Source organism: Gopherus flavomarginatus, chromosome 17, assembly GCF_025201925.1.
Source record: "Gopherus flavomarginatus isolate rGopFla2 chromosome 17, rGopFla2.mat.asm, whole genome shotgun sequence".
Lineage (NCBI taxonomy): Eukaryota > Metazoa > Chordata > Testudines > Testudinidae > Gopherus > Gopherus flavomarginatus.
Window position 1 is genome coordinate 17,937,582 of NC_066633.1, and position 15,077 is coordinate 17,952,658.

Below are 15,077 nucleotides of genomic sequence, written 5' to 3' on the forward strand. Positions count from 1 at the left end.
TGTTTTCCAACCAGCCTGGACGCACTAATTTGACTGTCCACCGGGTGGAGACTGGGTCACATCCCCCTATAAGATGCTCCCCTTTTCGGGTCACTGGTAAAACTGCCCAGGATCTTGAAAGAGAGGTCAGGGACATGCTGGCTTTGGGGGTGATCCAGCCGTCTTCCAGCCCTTGGGCCTCGCCAGTGGTGCTAGTCCCCAAGAAGGATGGGTCAATCCGGTTCTGTGTGGACTATCGAAAGCTCAATGCCATCACCGTATCTGATGCCTACCCTATGCCCAGGCCTGACGAGCTCCTAGACAAGCTAGGAGGTGCTCGGTACCTCACCACTATGGATCTTACCAAAGGCTACTGGCAAGTGCCGCTGGACGCAGATGCCAGGCTGAAATCGGCCTTTATCACCCCTCTGGGGCTCTATGAGTTTCTGACCCTGCCCTTCGGCCTCAAGGGAGCGCCAGCCACCTTCCAGCGCCTGGTGGATCAGCTACTGAGGGGGATGGAGAGTTTTGCCGTGGCGTATATTGACGACATCTGCATCTTCAGCCAGACCTGGGAGGACCACATGTCCCAGGTTAAACAAGTCCTAGACCGACTCCGAAAGGCTGGGTTAACCGTAAAGGCTGAGAAGTGCAAGGTGGGGATGGCCGAAGTATCTTACCTGGGCCATCGGGTGGGGAGCGGCTGCCTGAAGCCGGAACCAGCCAAGGTGGAGGTGATCAGAGACTGGCCTGCTCCCCAAACCAAAAAGCAGGTACAGGCCTTTATTGGGATGGCGGGGTACTATCGAAGGTTCGTGCCCCACTTTAGTGCCATAGCCGGCCCCATCACTGAACTATGCAAAAAGGGGAAGCCAGACAAGGTGATCTGGACTGAGCAGTGCCAGGAGGCTTTCCGGGCGCTGAAGGAGGCTCTGGTTAGTGGCCCAGTTCTGGCAAACCCAGATTTTGACAAACCCTTTATGGTGTTCACTGATGCCTCAGACACGGGACTGGGGGCAGTGTTAATGCAGGAGGATGAAAAGGGGGAGAGACACCCCATCGTGTACCTGAGTAAGAAGCTGCTACCCCGGGAACAAAGCTACGCAGCCATCGAGAAGGAATGCCTGGCCATGGTGTGGGCCCTTAAGAAACTAGAGCCATATCTCTTTGGGCGACACTTCACCGTGTACACCGACCACTCTCCCCTGACCTGGCTGCACCAGATGAAAGGAGCCAACGCCAAGCTCCTGAGGTGGAGCCTGCTCCTGCAGGACTATGACATGGACGTGGTCCATGTGAAGGGAAGTGCCAACCTGACAGCGGATGCGTTGTCCCGGAGAGCGGGCCCTGAACTTCCCCAGGTCACTGGGCAGAGTGACCCCGCTCAGTTCAGTCTCGAAGGGGGGAGAGATGTGATGCAGTAGGGACTGTCTGTGTGGGGAGTGGGAGAGCAGGGGAGGACTTTAGGGGATGGACGATGCCAGGGCCTGTAACCTGAGCTAGGTAAGGGAGGGGAAAGGTCAACACCTTTGCCCGGGAAGGGGACAAAGGAAGGGAGTGGCAGGAGGGAAGCAGTTTGAGTTTGGGCTTGGGGCTGTGTGGGCGGAATTCAGGGTATCCTAGCTAGGATCCAAGCACCCTGAAAGCCCAGAAGGACTCGGTGGAGGGGTCCTGACTGTGCCTGCAAGCTCTGCTGTAACCTGTGTTCCTGTTGTCCAATAAACCTTCTGTTTTACTGGCTGGCTGAGAGTCACTGTGGGTCCCAGGAAGAGGGGTGCAGGGCCGGACTCCCCCACACTCCGTGACATAGGTTAAAGCTAGCTCCGGTGTGTCTATACGTGCTGCAGTCACACCTCTTGGTAGACATGCCTATAGACGTAGTTACTTTTAACGCTCGAGTCTCCAGGGGGATGAGCAATGGTGTCCCTTCTGCAAGGATCTGAGGATGTCTGGTGTCAGACAGTCGGGAGGAGCGGAGATGGGATTGGCCATGTGATTTCAAACAGGCAGAAAGAATGGAGTGTTCCCCATTTTCCTTCTGGATTGGACATTTTTGTTCTAACTGGCACTTGTTAATCCTTTATTCCCCTTCCCACCCCAGCCAGGCTATCCAGGCTCTGCAGGACGAGGTCTCGCGGCTTCGGCAGCGGCTAGAGGAGAGTTTGCACCGATCCCGCAGCTACCCAGAGGAAAAGTCATCCCCACGCACTGCTAGGAGCAGGAGGCAGCCTGTGGGGAACGGCCCCTCAGTCCGGAACTCAGCCCCCTTTGGGTAGGTGCCAGTGTGCAGCACAACGTGGCCTTGTTGCCTACTGTGCCTTTCCTGCAAACTCTGCCAATGGGAGTTCAGTGACACAGGCTGGCCGACAGCCGCCTCCTTCTCTGGTTCTCTCTGGTGCCCAGGGAGATTTCTACCCCTCTGTGGAACTGCCCTGTTTTCTGCTGAGCCTTGCAAAGGTTACAGGGAGGCTGTTCCAGCCGGTGGCAGCTGAGTGAGGAGAAGGCTCTTGCTCCAGCAGTGGTGAGGGAGTGTGACAGGTTGGAGAGGAAGAAGTGCCAGGCAGGTGGAAGTGAGCAGTATGGAACGCCAGGTGTGAGACAGCACAGTGGGGTCCCAGCCTCGGCTGGCGCTTTTTGGGACACAGGTGTCGTATAGCTCCTGTGGGAGTTAGGTTAGTGTAATGCTGACAGAATCGGGCCCTTTATCGCACGGTGAAGGGCCAGTAGCTCTGGCGGGGGCCAAGTGGGGGGTGGGCTTTTTTTCCCATGCAGCTTTCTGGGAGACTGACAAGCTTCCCCTGGATCCTAGGCATGGGCCAGGCTCACTTCACCCTGTGCAGAGCCACACAGGCAGCCAGGCCGCAGAGGGTGGCAGATGATTGCGTTAGCACCCTGAATCCTCCCAGCAGTCCTGCCAGTCTCCCCACAGACCCCATCTACAGGCTGCTAAGCACGTGGCAGCTCGTCCTCTCCATGCTTCAAAGCAGAGGCGGTGACTGTCACTCGGTGCAAGCACAGCTCCCCCAGTGCCGGGTGGAGGGGGTGGTTAAAACCCCCTGCACCCAGACCCGGGGTGCTGAGCCCTCGACTTCACTGTGTCTGTCCCTTTCCCAGCGAATCCGCAGAGAGGAGCCCAGGCGAGTTCAGGGAGCCGGCTCCAGTGATCAAGCCAGCGAGGCGGGTGAGGTCGGCATCGCTCCCTCGGGATGGGCCTGAACGAGACCTAAGTAAGGAGAGCCATTGGCACCTACCCCCTCTGGGATTAACCCAGATCCAGGAACAATTACTCGAGGGCAGCAGACTGCAGAGGCAGCAGGATCTGCTTTTCCTTCTACTCTTCTTCGAATTCTCCCTCCTAAAAGGGATGTTCAGGCACCCTTCCTATGCGTGCAGGAGGTGAGAACGGGCACTCTGTGGTGCACACACGTGGGCACTGATACCAGCACCCTGGGAATGTTCGTGACAGGCAGGCTCACGCCCAGATCCAGCCCTCCTGACCTTTCGGAAAGCTGGAGTCTGGACCTGGAGCCAAACTCCCCAGCTTGTGCCCAGCTCTTCATGGTCATTCCCCAAGATCCTGTGGTGTTCCATTCACACGAGGGCCGGTGGTTGCTACAAGTGCAACTGTGGTTATGTGACCCGCCTGCGACTCTCTCCTCTGACCTAGTCATGACAACACACACTGGAGTCGGGTTCGCACCACTGCACCACACCTACCCCGCCCCCTAATAGCTCTTGTACCAGTGCGTGCTGGGAGAGTCAGCTGTCCCATAGTGCCTAGACAACAGGCGCACAGAGCAGCACCCCCAGCACGCAGGCAATGCACTCGCTGGTTAGAAACTCACTGGCGAGGTGTTTAGCAGACGTGACTGACAGTCTAATCGGGTGTTCTCGGTGTTCTGCAGCTTCGGAGTCGGACTGCTCCCCACCGCGGGCTCGGGATGGGAAGCCCAGGACAAGCTTCTCCTCCAGGCAGAGCCCTCCGAGGACGCTGATATTCAAGGGCCATTACACAGGTGGGTGAGCACAAACCAGGCCCTGCTCTGCCTTGGTGCCGCCTCTTTTGTAACACCATGGGCCACCCTGTGTTCTTAAACTGGATCTCCGCTCTCTGCCCCATGCACACACTGACTTGATGTTGTGCTTACCAGGCAGGAGGGATCTTCCTCTCCCAGCCATGTGAGCGCCACAGCTCAGTCCCCCCTCTCCCTCTTTCCAGCTGGGTGCCCTCTGTGAAGGGTGCTGAGCCAGCCCTTGTTGCATTTTGCAGGGACGCGCTACCACTTATCGGCCCCTGTGTCCCCGGAACGGAGGGAAGACACGGGCCCCACTTCCTGCCTCCATTGCCAAGGGACGAGGACACAAGCTGGTAAATATCCCATCTGCTCATCTTGGGCCAGACCCCAAGGAATCACACCTCCGTGCTGCTTTGCTTAGTAGTTACAACCTGTAAAATAAGAAGCTTTTGCACTTCACTAGCATCTGCTCCCTGAGATTTCTGAGGGCTTCGCAAATACCCGCTAATGGAACCATTAGTTACTTAAGGCCTGAACCAATGAAATAACGAAGCCTCATACCACCCTGATGAGAGAGATGCGGAGATCATGCCCCACTGACATGCAGATGCGTTTTGGGTGGAATGTGCTCTGAGCGTGGTGAGAGGGTCTCAGAGCCAACCTCGGGGTGGAGGGACCTTGTTCGTATTGGAAAAGGTAGGAGTCGGCTCCCTCTGCTGACTGTGCAGAAGCAGGATTGGCCAGTAGCCACTCTGAGATTTGCAGATATTGGGTTAGGCACTGGCACAGGCACTCTTGAGGATGTATCCCTACCACAGGAGAGCAGGCTAGTACAGATCAAAGCATGTGGCCTCCTACACTGCTGGACTATTAACTCAGCCCAGTTGCACGTATGTCACAACCTCGGGGTGGAGGGACCTTGTTCGTATTGGAAAAGGTAGGAGTCGGCTCCCTCTGCTGACTGTGCAGAAGCAAGATTGGCCAGTAGCCACTCTGAGATTTGCAGATATTGGGTTAGGCACTGGCACAGGCACTCTTGAGGATGTATCCCTACCACAGGAGAGCAGGCTAGTACAGATCAAAGCATGTGGCCTCCTACACTGCTGGACTATTAACTCAGCCCAGTTGCACGTATGTCACTTGCTGTCTCCTTTGTTACATGTGACCCTGTGGATGTTGTTCATTATTATGGAAGCACCCCATATAATCGACAAGATGGGTGACATTGCCAAGATTAGGGTTACCAGACAGCAACTGTGAAAAAACTGGACAGGGGGTGGGGGATAATAGGTGCCTATATAAGAAAAAGCCCCAAAAAACGGGACTGTGCCTTTAAAAACAGGACATCTGGTTACCCCAGCCAAGATGAAGCTGTCAGGTCAGCCATAATCCTTGGATTTTTCAGGTCTTTGTTGCAATGTTGCAGTTTTCCCATTGTGATAAAGCCAGTTGTTATCGTTCGCAATCTCTGTGTTATAACCTGCTTTGTTCGTCTTGTTTCCCAATGCTAGCAACAGGCAAAGAAATGACCAGCTTTCTGGACTAGCAGCCACCTGTATTGAACCATTTAACTTGGCTAAAGATTAACTTGCATTTAGCACCCAGCATTTTGAGTACATTGCATGCAAGTTGTGATTTGCCTGAATTTTTGAACATCCGAGGCTGTTTCCCTGCAGCTGCTGAGGGCGCAGTCCCGTTGCTAGTAGGAACCCACTGCTGAGCTAAAGGTGTACGATTCTATGTGCATGTTGTGACCCAGCATTCTTTGCAATCAACTTTTTTTTTTTTTTTTAAAGTTTTTACTTTCTGCAGATTGCCTTAATCCAAACAGCCTGAAACCTCCTATGTACTTCTACTGGAGTTAGTTACTTTACTCACTGTTTGTCCCCTGTGTTTTTTAGGCAGTGCATCCGCAGGGGACACCGTGAGACCCACTCAGCATAGCACTCCAAGGAAGACGCACTGTCCAATCTGCAACGGAACCAGGAGCACCCCTCTTTCTAAAACCAGGGACAAAGCAGCACAGGGTGGGTGACCAGTTTGCTCTGTTTGAATGTTTCTGTTCTATGAAGAGCTGCTCTTCCTGAGGAGTGACCCTGGTGAATGGTTCCCATCTAGCAGAGGGACTTACTGGCCAAGGCCACACTGAAGCTGAATTCAAAACTCTGCCATTCCAAAAAGTAGTGTCTGCAGAGGATAGCAGTAGAGAAGCTCCCAGCCACACGAGTTCCAGCTTCAGCCAGCAGCAATTGCTATAGGTAATGGAATTGGAGTGCTGGCTGTCTCTCACGGCTGCTGCAGTCCCAGCAGTGGCTGGGAGGGAATGCAGTGCTGTCTGGGAGAACTCAGAGGCGTCCCCGTAAGGGCTGGAGCACTGACAGCGGAGGACCTGACACTTGCTGCAGTTGCAGATCCCAGGGCAGGGTTTTCCAGCACAGCAGCTTGTGGGTGTGATTCATCCCAGGGAGTTATTCCAGTAGATTGAGGGGTGCATCCCCTGCCTTCTCTTTGTCCTCAGGCCAGACTCACTCCTGGAGTCAGTGGCGTAGCACCAGGGATGGAAGTGGCCTTGTGGGTTTCCTGTCCATTCAAGCAGAATACCAGGGTGTCTCTTACTGTGTGTCGTTCTTCTCCACAGCAACAGGCCGCGGCACAGAGAGCGCCTCATCTCAAGGCTCCGGCCTCAGTCACAAGACCGAGAAGCCACAGCAGCAGCAGCAGCAGCCTGGCCTCTGGTACCTGGCGGCCCCACCCCCAGGCACAGCTATCAACTACATCCCAACAGTGCCCCTGGTGCCTTACTCGCCCTCTGTACTGTAAGAGCGGCCCATGCCATGTTGGGTGGGATTACTGTGGGGAGGGGTGTTCAGAGTTTCCTTCTGGGATCGTGAGAGGCAGCCTAGGATCTCTAGGGCCAAAGCAGAGCCTGTGGAGAGGAAAGATGGTCCAGTGGTTAGGGCGCTAAGTTGGGACTCGGGAGAATGGTTTTGGTTCCCTGCTCTTCCACAGATAGCCTGTGTAACCTTGGTCAGATCACCTAGGCCCCGGTTTTTAAAGCCATTCAGGTATTGCTCCACTCAGCGTTGCCAAGCCTAAGTGATTTAGGCAACGCACTTTAAGGAAGATGTGGACAAACTGGAGAGAGAACAGAAATGATGGGTTTGGAAAACCTGACTTCTGAGGAAAGGTTACAAAAGGGGGCACGTTTAGTCTAGAGAAGAGAAGATTGAGGCGAGCAGCAGCGGCTCCAGGCACCAGCACTCTAAGCACGTGCGTGGGGCAGCAAGCCACGGGGGGCACCCTGCCGGTACCTGTGAGGGCGGTAGTCAGGCTGCCTTAGATGGCGTTCCTGCGTGAGGTCTGCTGGTCCCGCGGATTTGGCGGCAATTCGGTGGCGGGTACGCTGAAGCCGTGAAACCAGCGGACCTCCCGCAGGTGCGCCGCCGAATCCGTGGGACCAGGGACCTCCCGCAGGCGCGCTGCCGAATCCGCGGGACCGGGGACCTCCCGCAGGCGCGCTGCTGAAGGCTGCCTGACTGCTGTGCTTGGGGCGGCAAAAAAGCTACAGCCGCCCTTGGAGGGGCATAAACATTCCAATATGGAAAAAGTTGTTATAAAGATGATAGTGATCAATTGTTCTCCAGGTTCACTGAGGGTAGGACAACAAGTAATCAACTTAGTTCCCAGCATGGAAGATTCAGGTGAGATATTAGGCAAAACTTTCTAACTCTGAGGCCTGGTCTATACTGGGGGGGTCGATCTAAGACACAACTTCAGCTACGAGAATAGCGTAGCTGAAGTCGACGTATCTTAGATCAACTTAGAATCACTTACTTCGCCTCCTTGCAGCAAGGGTTCGACAGTCACCGCTCCTCCGTTGATTTTGCTTCCACCTCTCGCCGAGCTGGAGTTCAGCAGGCACGGGAGAGCGCTCCGGGATCAATTTATCACGTCTACACTACATGTGATAAATCGATCCCCGATCCAGTGGGTAGTGTAGATGTACACTGAGTGTAGTTCAGCTCTGGAACAGGTTATGGAATCCCCAGCGTTTGGAGAACAGGTTGGACAAACGCCTGTCAGGGATGATCTAGGTTTTGCTTCTCCTCCCTCAGCGCACTGTATTTAGCCTTCGTTATTGTTTTTTTCCAGCTACTGTTCTCCACCAGCACCTACCTCAGTCCCCGGCCCAGCTGGCCTGCCTGCCCATTACTCCAGCCAGTACAGAGTGGCAGAGCTGAAGCCCAGGGCCACCCGGCAGCAAGCCCATGGTCGCCACCACTCCCTGATGCTTGACTTCGACGACCTGGAGGACCTCAACTGGTCCCTGAGCCGGGCCGTGGAAGCCGCCAAGAGCATGAAGCTCACCACCAAGCAAATGAACAGGTCGCTGACCTCTGAACTGAGCAAGGCCAGGCGCCTGAGAGGATCCTGCCTCTTCTGACAGAACCTGGGGGCGGCTTCCTCGGGGGCCTGATGGGGACAGTTTGAGCCGGCAGGCTGAGCTTCTCTTAACATCTGGAGATAAGCCCCCAGCAAACATCTGGGGAACTGATTTGCCAAAGAATGACTAGACGGTCTCTCAGCTTCCCGTGGGGCTGCAGAGCCGACCTCCGGCACCTGAGGAGCCTGTGACATACTGGAGTCTCCACATGGGATCCGCGTTGGAAGCTGAGCCTGCAGAGTGTCTCCACCCTTCTCCAGAGCCCACTCAGCCCGCATGTTACAGTTGCCTTAAGCCTCAAGCCTCTCTGCTCAGCAGGACCAGAGCTGTGGTTGCACTGGGGATCTCAGTTGCCCCTCTCCGCTTGGCCAGTAGCTTTCGGTGGTTGTTGGTTTTCTTGAAGGATCGAATTTGAAGATGAAGGAAGACAGTGAAAACCTCGGGACACGTGACTAGGCAGAGAGCTGCCCCGTCCTCCCAGGGGCCTGAGACCCGCACTTTAGAATCCGCCCGGCCTCGTCTCTAGAGAGCACTCCACTTTTAAGTAATGTTTTAACTCCTCTTCCCCTTCTCCCCATTGGCCAGCTTGGAGATGGACCCCGGCCAATGGCTTACCATCACACTGTGAGTTTCCTCCCCTAGCCCTTGCAGAAATTCCCACTAGGGCCTTACCCCACCTTGCGTTGCTAAATCAATCCATTTCCACGTGGCTCTGTCCCAGGACATCACGTCATAGGGCTGCTATGGCACAGCCCAGCTGGGACAAGCTCTGTTTACAAGCCGAATCTTTTCTAGCATCGCTCTTGTTTTGTGTACGACCTATCAGAATAAGGGTGGAGCTGCCTTTGCAGCAAAGGTTACCGCAGAGTGCTTGCGATGGATGGGATACAGATCTCTGTATGTCTATGTTCATCGCAAAGGAGGAGGATCAGGTGTTTATCTGGAATTTTATTGTTGTTCTGGCTGTTGTTGCTGATGTTATGTTGGCATCGGAGGTGACAGGAGAATCGAAAGGGCTTTGCTTCCGCAGTCTGGAACTCAGCTTGGCTGGGGATTCAAGAGGATTGTTCACCTTCTCCTCTTTCTCTTTCTCTATCATCTCTCCTCCTCCCTCCCTGTCTGCCGTTTCTGGCTTTGCTGGGGGCGGGGCAGAGGAAGCACAAACGGTCAGTTTCATTTCTGTTTCTAAGGCCTGATCCTGAGAGGCATTGAGCACTCTTGCTTCTCCTTGAATTTGAGAGAAGTCACAGGAGCTCAGCACCTCTTGAAGGTCAGCCGTGCAGTTAGGTCCCCGCACTGATTCTCCCGGGCTAGCCCAGTGCTGCTGGTCCGGGAGCTGGCCAATACTGCGTTAGTTTTTATTTTAACATTGTTTTCATTGGCACTTATTTTGAACTCTCACAACCATTTCTATGGAGATAAAGACCCGAACCTGCAACCAGATCCACTAGGGTGCAGCCCCCTTCTCCCACCCCCGCTTGACAAGAGCTGGTAGAAAAATATGTGAGCGCGTGTCATGCAAGTGTTCATTTTCTCTACATTTTTTCGTGAAAAATGTCAACATGTTCCCACTTTTCACTGGAAAAAATCTACAGCCGGAAATATTTCAGTTTTTGGTTCTTCCCCCTTTCTTTCTGCTTCTTTCTGTGTTGCCACTGAAGAAGCAGAGGAGGAAGGCAAAAAAAGCAAGCGCTAGAGGGATCAATAATTGAAAAATTTTAAGCAAAAAAAAAAATCTTGTTCAAAAGCTGGAAAATTGCAGCAACCACACATCTTCAGAAATGGTCACTTTTGTAGGGGGGTGATTTTTTCATTGGAATAAAGATTCGAATGGAAAAATTTCAGCCATTCTATTGACATCAGTAAGGTTTTTGCATGGGTGTAGGAGTCTGTCTTTCTGTCCATCTGTCTGTCCGTCCATTCCCATCATAACGTTCTCTCTATCTATCTCTAGCTATCTATTATCTGATTTCAGGATTGTCATCTAGGTTTGTAAATCCCCTCTTTAAAAAAAAAAAAAAAAAAGTTTGAGCCGAAATTGGACACTGTCCCTTTAAATCTCAGATCTTTCTGCCAGCTTAGATTTAGGGTTCGGCTCATATCAAGCTGTTTGATCCCCTTGAAGAAGCGCCTGTTTGCATGTTGATATTTTTAATGGAACATTTCTCATTGTGGTAGCTGGCGAGTGGCTAAATCACTCTCTCTTCAGGTTTTGGTTGTGTGTGTGTATGTGTATGTGTATGTGTATGTGTGTGTATATATATATATTGTATATATATATATATATATATTATTTTTTCAACATAATCCTTAGGGCATTTCACTTTTTACGTGTAATTTATTGTTTTTTTAAAAACTGTTCCCACTGTGTGTGTGCTTTGCAATCTGTGAGAGGTGGTGAGCAAATTCCTCTCCAGCCTATAATGGTCCTTGTCTGTGCAAATGGTGCATGAGTACAGGGGCTGGGTCAGAGGGTCACCCAACCAATCAAGCCTCCTTGGAAAAGGTAGAAACAAGCTCCCTCTACCATGCAGTAGCAGCCAGTTGCTGATCTGGTAATAGGATTTGATCAGGGCTTTGCAGAAGGAGAATATAGCACAGGTACTGTTGAGGCTGTATCCTATTGCAAGCTAGCATGGATCAAAGCACGTGCTTGGACAGAGGAGGAAATCTCTGAAGGGAAGGTACATCGCGACGTTGCTCCCTATGGTACGTTGTGCTGTCAAATTGAAAAGGGAGCTGGCTGTCAATCTGTCCACAGACTAGATTTAACTCTCAAAGACTGTTCTAGCAGGGCCTTTTCCTTATTCCAGCTTGGGTGGCTGTTTCTTGAATGGGTCATTCAAACTCTCCCAGCAAGAGTGGTACTTACTCTAGTTTCCAAATCAGCAGTGTAGGGAGAGTTCGACCATCACTTTAAACACTGAACTGTCTGGCCCTCAAGTGCCATCTAAAGCCAGGGATGGAGCCTGGGCGTGGGAGTTAAGGTCATTTGAGGCTTGTCCGCACACAGATGTTGCACTGGTTTAATACCATGGAATCATAGAATATCAGGGTTGGAAGGGACCTCAGGAGGTATCTAGTCCAACCCCCTGCTCAAAGCAGGACCAATCCCCAACTAAATCACCCCAGCCAGGGCTTTGTCAAGCCTGACCTTAAAAACCTCTAAGGAAGGAGATTCCACCACCTCCCTAGGTAACCCATTCCAGTGCTTCACCATCCTCCTAGTGAAATAGTGTTTCATAATATCCAACCTAGACCTCCCCCACTGCAACTTGAGACCATTACTCCTTGCTCTATCATCTGAGAACAGCCAAATTCCATCCTCTTTGGAACCCCCTTTAGATAAAACTAAATCACTATGTGGACACTCATTGATTTTGAACCAGGCTTGTATTGGTAAATTAGAGGTGCAAGGTAAATCACAATAAGTTGTAACCCTATTAGAAGAGTGGGTGTGTACACGTGCACACTCTTGCCTTGGTTTAAAATCACACCTTTAGTCAAACCAGTGCAGGCTTGTGTGCAGACAAGATTTTCAACAGTGACTAGTGATTTTTGGTGCCCAACTTGAGACCCTTCAAAGACGGCTGAATGTCAGAGGGCAGGTTATCAGCACCTCCAAAAATCAGCCCCCTTTCAGATGGCTCAAGCTGGATATCCCAAACTTAAGGCACTCCTAAGCACTAGTTTGTTTTTCCAAATCTTGACCCAGGCCTTAGCCTGTGGGTTACGGTGTATGGAAAGAGTCACCATTTTAGCCTCTGTGAGAGGTAATAACCTCATCTTTCCCCATCTCTGCTTAGGGTCTGTACCTCTCTCCATGACACACTCTTCACCTGGCACAAATGTAACTGTGCACACAAACCATCTATCAGGCCATATCTCAGAATCCCTGCTGAAGACCCAACTCCCATTGACTTCAATCGGAACATTCTTGGGGGAGAGGGTTAATCTGAGAAAAATCATGAAGTAAAGGGTTTCTGGAATTGATCCTGTGGCTTTGTTTATATGTAGGACCTACCCCAAGTGCCCCATTTAAAAATTATTTATTTCTTCATTTTTTTAATATTATAATCAGGTTGTGGCTGTTTTCAATGCACAAGGCAAGTTATCAGGTCTCACTTTCAGGGACCTCACAGAGCCACTGAAATTATGTCCCATCACAGACAGTCCTGGAACAAGGGGGAAGCTGTGGTCGATCCATAAAGTTTCAGAGCTTGTCTAGTGAAACTCATCTCAGACAATCGCTGACAAAAAAGAGAGTAGCTTAACAGCTGGTCTTCTAATAAAGATGGAGGGCAGAACTGAACTGTGTTCAGTGGGGGATATTTTGGGGGCAGTCTCTTAAGATTAACCTCTTAAAAGTGTGTTTGTGTGAGAACCTCTGTCCATATAGACAGCAGAACCCACTGACAACAACCTCGGCTATATAGTAAGGGATAACGAGAGGCCCCGTCTCACTGAACAGTTCTCATTGAAATGTGAAAGTTTTGCTTAGTTTGAAGTTGTTCTGTGTGAGGTGTTTTTTTGTTTTTTTGTTTTGTTTTTTTAAAAAAAAAGACTGCAAAAAGAGTCTTCCATTTGACGGACCAAATTCAGGCCTGGTTTTTAAGGGTGCAGTGCCATTGACTTATAAAGGAATTGCACGCACAGCTTTGAATTTTGCACATGTACTTGTTTTCTTATCACGAAGCTGGTTGTACTGTGGCCAAGAGCCCCTGAGCTCTTGAAACCAGGACACTGTGATTAATGCATCCTTGCTGGGAGAACACAAGAAGTGCGTGTGTGTATTTAATTCTAGGAACTGCAATAACAAGAAGTGACGGTTACATTTTTCAGCATCTCCCGGTTTTGTAATGAACTAGCAGAGCCATTTGACAGTATTTTGTAATGAAATAAATGCCTATTTTTTAATGAAATAAATTTGTTTGTTTTTCAGACCAGGTCTCTCTTGTGTGTTTTGGATACAGCCCTGAGTTTCAGGGAACCCAGCCTTCCCAGCTAACTATTACTTATATATTACAACAGTGGCAGGGAGGCCCCATTGTGTTTGGGGCTGTACATACAGATAGTTAGAAACAGTTCTGCCCCAAAGACCTAAATAGCTAAGACAGACAGTGGTTGGAAGGGAAACAAGAGACACAGTGAGGAGAAGTGACCAAGGCCACGCAGCAAGTCAGCCGCAGAACTGAGAATAGATCCCAGGGGTCCTGAATCTAAGGGCTCAGCATTTTCATGGTATTTAGGTGCTTAAGGATGCAAATAGATATCAACTAGGATTTTAAAAAGCATCTAGGCACTTTACTCCAATGGGAAGTAGATGCCTAGGTGTTTTTGAAAATCTCACTAGTACTTTTAAAAATCTGGTGTGCGGTCCATGCCCTGCCCACTAGACCACGCTCTCTCTCTTCCAAGCTTTAGCTTCAGTTTGGAGTCACCAGTGGAAATGCTACTGTGCTTCCAACTCCAGATTGTGGGCCAAGGGGCCATTCTTGATTTGTTCCAATTCTCCCCATTGCTGCTGAGATCAGAATCAGCCACCCAAGCACCTTTGCAAGGCTGGTATGTCTTAAAGAGACAGCGCGAGCAAAGGCAAGCCTATGGTATACAGGTTTCTGGATGGGATTGGATGTACTCTGGTGCAGACTTTTCCATCACTTCCAACATCCTCCATGTATCCACCTTTCAAAACTAACCATGCTCCCTTGAGATAAAGGGATGGAAAAGGCCACCAGGCCACTCTGATTATCCAGAGGTCGCTGAGAGCATAGAAACCTGCAGATGTTCAGGAGAGGCAGGATATGGTCTGTTTTGACTGTAACCCAACAATAGCAATGCCTGGAAAATGTGAGGCAGCCAGGAGCTATGGAAGTTTCCCCTATGCAGCTGTGGCAGAAGAACCTGAAAATGGTCATGCTGGGTCGGACCAATGGTCCATCCAGACCAATATCCCATCTTCCAATAGTGGTTGGTGCCAGGTGCTTCAGAGGGAATGAATAGAACAGGGCCATGAGTGAGTGATCCACCTCCTGTGGGCCAGTCCCAGCTTCTGGCACTGAGAGGTTTATGGATGCTGAGAGCATGGGGCGGCAATGTCCCTTGTTCTCATCGCACATTAGGAGAGCTGCAAGGATGCTGTGAGGCCTTCACCAGCTCTGCCAATACCTTGAAATGTGCAGACATGATGGCTAAGCTGCCATGCCCTGCTTGCACTATGATTCCCTCAGTCTGGACCAATATCCTGCTCATCCGCATGGGTGCTTTCCTGGGGCACACCAGCACCTCAGCACATTAGGGGAACACGGCTAACGGATAAAAGGGCCTAATTCTGCAGCACATGGCCAAGGCGTCCAGTCCCTATCGTACAGCTGGAAAGATTCCACAGATCCCTCCCCCCAGCACCTGGGGCTTGTATTAGACAGCTAAGCCCATCCTGACCTCATCTCGGATCATAAACTACCACAACCCCAGTGTGTTGATCCTCCAGGCCCCTCTGCCTGTTAAACAATAGGGAATTGGCTGGAAAATGGGACAGGAAGGTGGGGGAAATGGCAAAATTTGCCTTACATTTTCTAATCAAAACTTTATCAATTTTTCCAACCAGCTCTAGTAAGGTGAACTGGCCTCACCGCAGC

At 51.1% G+C, this 15,077-nt stretch overlaps 1 protein-coding gene across 1 annotated transcript in view; it reads left to right on the forward strand.

The window, feature by feature from the left end:
- Positions 1–13,380, forward strand: part of AKNA (AT-hook transcription factor) — an 81,552-nt gene extending 68,172 nt beyond the window's left edge. The window contains exons 16-22 of the mRNA XM_050926457.1: positions 2,081–2,251; positions 3,094–3,206; positions 3,885–3,995; positions 4,250–4,348; positions 5,897–6,022; positions 6,634–6,811; positions 8,148–13,380. Coding sequence (XP_050782414.1) covers positions 2,081–2,251; positions 3,094–3,206; positions 3,885–3,995; positions 4,250–4,348; positions 5,897–6,022; positions 6,634–6,811; positions 8,148–8,439 — 1,090 coding nt within the window. The 3' untranslated portion in view covers positions 8,440–13,380. The remainder of the gene's footprint in view (positions 1–2,080; positions 2,252–3,093; positions 3,207–3,884; positions 3,996–4,249; positions 4,349–5,896; positions 6,023–6,633; positions 6,812–8,147) is intronic.
- Positions 13,381–15,077: the final 1,697 nt, after the last annotated feature.